Raw genomic sequence first — 5000 nt, 5'->3', positions numbered from 1 at the left:
GCGATTAGAGTACCATCGTCAAAGTGTGCGTTCCTCGAAGCGGCTGTACGTCGTTGATGTTCGTCCCGATAATAATCGTCCTGATGACGACGATTATAAATCGAGCGATCGTTATCACGCAAGTTAGTCGTCGTCATCGTCGTCGTAGTCCCCGTCATTGTCGTAATCGTCGTAGTCGCAGTCCCGGTCATATCGTCTCCGTTCTCGTAACCGTAACGTTCGACGTCCTCGTCGAGGTCTTCGTCCCCGTCGTCGTAGTCCTCGTGATTTCGACGATCGATGAAACCCTCGTCCTCGTCGTCGTAATCGACGTCCCAATTTTCGTAACGTTCGTAATCGTCCTCGAGATACGAGTCGGTACTTTTGGTTCGTCTACGTGGCGGAAGAGAAGAAATCATGGCGAGTCGTCTCGCTCTATCGTACTCGTCGTCACTTCTGGTTGCATTGTAACAATTGTCCGAGGATGATACTGTCTCGTCGATGCTGCAATAAACGTGATCGTTCAAAGGATCACATAGATCCGGGTCGTCGAGATTCTTCGTTCTCTTCTCGGCGGATATGTGCGCGTTGAAGGTGGTGGCATCGTGATCCTGATAAGAAGAGGACTCGACGTATTTCCTCTTGGTAGTGTCCTCGCGGCCGAAGGTGGATCTAAGGTCGTCGGTGAGCGTCGTGGCGGTGGTAAGACGGCGCGGATCTAGGGGTGGGTAAGGTCGATGGTGATGATAGTCCTCGATTATGCTCGTCGTCCGTTTATCGAAGCTCGGCACGTAAATCTCTGTTTCGCCCGCGCTGAGCTCCGAATCGTAACCGTAAAATGGCTTGTGATCTTGGCTCGTGAGGTAATCGTAATTGGGCTCCTTGTTCAGCAAACTCTTTGGCGGCTTATCGTCGCCATTAGAATCGTAGTAGGACTTGCTCTGATCCCCCAACGCCGGTATCTTGTCGCCGTAACCGGCGTCGCTCAGAGAAAGATTTCTCTTCAACTTCCTCCTCGCCGTTCTGAGACTGTCGTCGCTGAATATGTTGCTTGAAATGGTCTCGTACTCGAAACTCTTGGCTCGGCGCGACAACAGGCCGGTGTCCCGTAGCCTAGTGGTACCAAATCGATCGCTGAACGGATCATATATCACATCGTAATCGAAGCTTCTAGCCTTGGAAAATAAAAAAGACCTACGCGGGCGTAAGCTAAAATCTACGTTCCTAATGTCATGACTTTTATTATCAACTGCGACGGCGGTGGCGGCGGCAGTGGCGAGCTGCTGCTGCTGCTGCTGCTGCTGCTGCTGCTGTTGTTGCTGCTGTTGCTGCTGCTGCTGCTGCTGCTGCTGTCGTTGCTGTTGTTTTGGCTGTTGGTGGGCTAAAACGCTCGAGGTTAAGAGAAACGGTGATTGTTGGAGTAGTCTCGTGATCTTGGCATTTCGCGGCCTCGATTTTACGGCGCTCGTTGTGCTAGTACGATCCTGCCAGCTACGCGAGCGTCTACGCAAACCGGACTCCAAGCGATACGCCGACGAGGAGGAGTTGTTGGCGCGAAACTTCTCGACGAAACGATCGTTGAAGTCGACCTGCAGGCAGTCCTCGACGTATATCTCCGGTATACGATTCTTCGAGCTACCGGTGAGCTCTTCCGGCTTGAGTATGTAACCCTCGGAGACGCTGTACTCGCTGGTCTCCGGACTGTAATATCTCAGCATGTTCTCGTCGACGGTCTGCGATCTCGTGAACGGCGTACGCATCTTTCTGTACAACGAGCGTACCACTGCGGACTTGCTCCGTACGAGGGGATGTGGGACGGGATTGTGCTTCGAGGGGTTTTTGCTCCTGGGCTTGGAGGGATTCATGTTCGGGGGGCAGTGACATTCGCTGCAGGGAACCCTAAGTCTGTGCCTGCGCCTATTGCGCCTAGGGGGCGGGGGCAAGGGGAATATGACACCGGGTATTACAACGTTTTTAACTGTCGGTCTGCAAACAATGTTTTTCATATAGAGAGTTTTAGCGCTCCTGCGGAAACATTACCATTGTGAGCCCATTCTTCATACAATTACATTTTTTTTTGTCTTTTACTTTCTCTTTCCTTTTTTCTTTTTTCTCTTTACTTTCTTTCTTTCCTTTTCTTTTTCTTTCTTTCTTTTTTTTTCTTTTTTCGTTTTTTCTCCCTGCTTCTTTTTCACTCAACCGCACGTTCGCGATCGATCGAACGAGAGAGTTTTCTTTCTTTTCTTTAAGCCCGAGGGAAACAATGGCGCCGGACGACGTATCTCGTGTTTTTTTATTATTATTATTATTATTATTATTACTTTTTGAATTTCGATTTTTTGTTTTCTTTCCTCTCCCTCGCCTATATAAAACATCTTCGACGAATTTGTGATTTTATTTTCGAATCGATTTTTACATTTTCATATGGTCGAATTCCTTGCTTTCTTTTTTCTTTTTTTTTTTTTTCTTTTTCGTTTTTCTTTTGCTTCCGTCACGTGATATCTATCGCGCGCCCATCGTCCAAACGTATCCCTAATACCTAATCACGTTCGACCAACGCCACGCACTTGATCCCTGCTTTCTCAGAATGGGACATCATTAAATGGACATTGACAGTGTGCATAGGAGGTGCAGCCTATTTATAAAACTAAGATTAGATTTATACATATATACATACATATATACATATATATATACACACATATATATGTATATATATATAGTATAGAGCGCATGGGATTACTATTAATCTAAGAAGCAAGCGAGGAGGGACGTATAGTGCGACTATATAGGGTGTCAAATTCATTCACGACAATGTCCATTTAATTCAGGGATTTTCCTATCGAAAAAAAAAAAAAAAATAACAAACTAAACACCACCGATCGTTCCGTCCCATTAAGCTTATTTATCTGTCTTTTCAATTTTTTCTTTTTCCTTTTTTTTCTTCTTTTACGTTTACTTTATCCTCGACAATAGAAAGAACTTTTTAACTATGTCATAATGATAATCGGATTTTCATGCAACGAAAATACTTTCAGCGATATAAAAAAAAAAAAAAAGAAAAGAAAAAAAAATTTCCAATCGATTCTTATTAAATTTAAAAATTTCAAAGAGCTTATCGCAGAGAGAGAGAGAGAGAGAGAGAGAGAGAGAGAGAGAGAGAGAGAGAAGAAAAAATAGAGAAAAGAAAAAATGAAAGAAAGAAAAAAAAGCGAGTCGGAACTATCGTTGGACATTTTTTTTCCTTAACGGGAATAGTTTATATAATGAACTATGGAATTTGCTTTGCTTTGTACAGTCGATTGCGATGATATAAATGTCATCGATCAGAGAGATGATGTGATATCAAAAATATATATACATATCAAAAAATTAAATATATATATATATATACGTATATTTAATCTTTTGAATTGTTTCTTTTTTTCCTGAATTTTATACTATTTCTTTTCCATTTCTTTTTCCCTGATCTCGTTTTGTTTTGTTTTGTTTTGTTTCGTATCGTTTCGTTTCCCTTTTAATAATCAATGAACTATACTCACATTAATCCCCTCGATCCACGTGGTCGTTCCGATTGCGTACTGAAGGCACTGCTCGTTATGGAGGCTATGCTCTCCATGTCGGAGTCCCCAAGGTCACCAAGGACATCTTTGTCCGGACTTAAATGCCCCCTTCGTGGTCTGTGCAGTCTGTGAGCATTACTGTGCGGTAAGGATAATGGATCATGACCGATCGATGGTAGATCCGAGTCTGAAAGACCGCTGTAGTGTCTTTCCCAACCTGATTAAAATGATAAGAAAAAAAAAAAAAAAAAAATTTCCAATTAATTTTCCCTTTTATTTATCGTCTTGTTTGCCTTCTTCTTTCTTCTTTTCCTTTTCTTTTTTCTTTTTTTTTTTTTTTTTTTTTTTTTTACGTAAATACATTAATCGTATAAAATATTTTCGATCGGACTAACCTCCCATTCCTGTACTCCTATATGTAATGTGTCCTTGTCTAGTACGATGCCTCATAAACCTTGCTCTTTCTTCAAGATCTTGAGCTACTCTCTCTTTAAGGGCTGCTGGAATTTGTGGAAGCTGACGCTTCTTTGGCGAACCGGTAGGCGTCGCTGTTGCCGATCTAGAACCGAATCTATACGAATAATGGATCAGATTTATGATTTATTTTTTGTTGGGCGACGAAACAAAATATATATATATATATATATAACTATACTTATATTAAATATTCTTAATTCTAAATTCTTCAAGATCATTTGTACGAGCAAACGTAAGTATTTATGTTTAACTGATTTTCATCGAACTAATTGATCGTTCTATCTATCTATCTATCTAATAATTTATCTATCTATCTATCTATCTATCTGTCTAAATTTTTTTCAATGAGATCGTTCAAAGAAGCAAAGTGTCCATATACGACTATTTCACTTTATTTTCACTCTTTATTTCGAGTAAAAGCCAAGAAAAGAAGAAACCAATAAAAGAAAAAGAAAAAGAAAAAAAAAAAAAAAGAAAAAAACAGAACAAAAATATAAACGAAAGAAAAGAAGATCCTTCGTTTTTCTTTGTCTACTATCTTACCTTTTAAACATTTGTATCGCTTAATACAAAGTTATTTATCTTTACCTCGGCATGTAACTGTGCGAATAAGGCATGGATCTGTGTTCGGGCGGAGATAAAGAACGATGACCGGTGGGACTTTGGGATCTCCCACGGTAACGTACGTTAGGTGAGTCCATTGGCGCTGCGCTGTGGGATCTGTGACCCATCATTCCACGATGAATATCGTCCTAGAAAAGTTTCAATGGATAACATTATAACCAAATCATAAAACGTAGATAAATACAACAAATCATACGAATTCTCTTAACGATTCAACAATTATAATCAATTTTTTTTTGACGATCGAACATTATTACAAATATTATTCATCGTTCCTACAAAATGAATCTTTAAAGGTTATCAATGTTTTAAATCATTATAGATATTATTAACAAAATCTTTTCCATCGATCTAATT

At 40.6% G+C, this 5000-nt stretch overlaps 1 protein-coding gene across 1 annotated transcript in view; it reads right to left on the bottom strand.

Annotated features, from left to right (window-relative positions):
- The window catches only part of Rim (Rab3 interacting molecule), a 95411-nt gene that overhangs the window by 21116 nt on the left and 69295 nt on the right, over positions 1-5000 (bottom strand). The window contains exons 17-20 of the mRNA XM_085655393.1: positions 4608-4771; positions 3938-4113; positions 3522-3759; positions 1-1092 (exon numbers count right to left, since the gene is read on the bottom strand). The exon at positions 1-1092 is cut by the window's left edge and continues 623 nt beyond it. Of these exons, the coding sequence (XP_085511519.1) occupies positions 1-1092; positions 3522-3759; positions 3938-4113; positions 4608-4771 (1670 nt within the window). The remainder of the gene's footprint in view (positions 1093-3521; positions 3760-3937; positions 4114-4607; positions 4772-5000) is intronic.

This window comes from Vespa mandarinia, chromosome 2, assembly GCF_050613455.1.
Source record: "Vespa mandarinia isolate Hongniang chromosome 2, ASM5061345v1, whole genome shotgun sequence".
Classification (NCBI taxonomy): Eukaryota; Metazoa; Arthropoda; class Insecta; order Hymenoptera; family Vespidae; genus Vespa; species Vespa mandarinia.
Note: the sequence above shows the minus strand (reverse complement) of the source record. Positions and strands in the feature narration are given on the sequence as shown.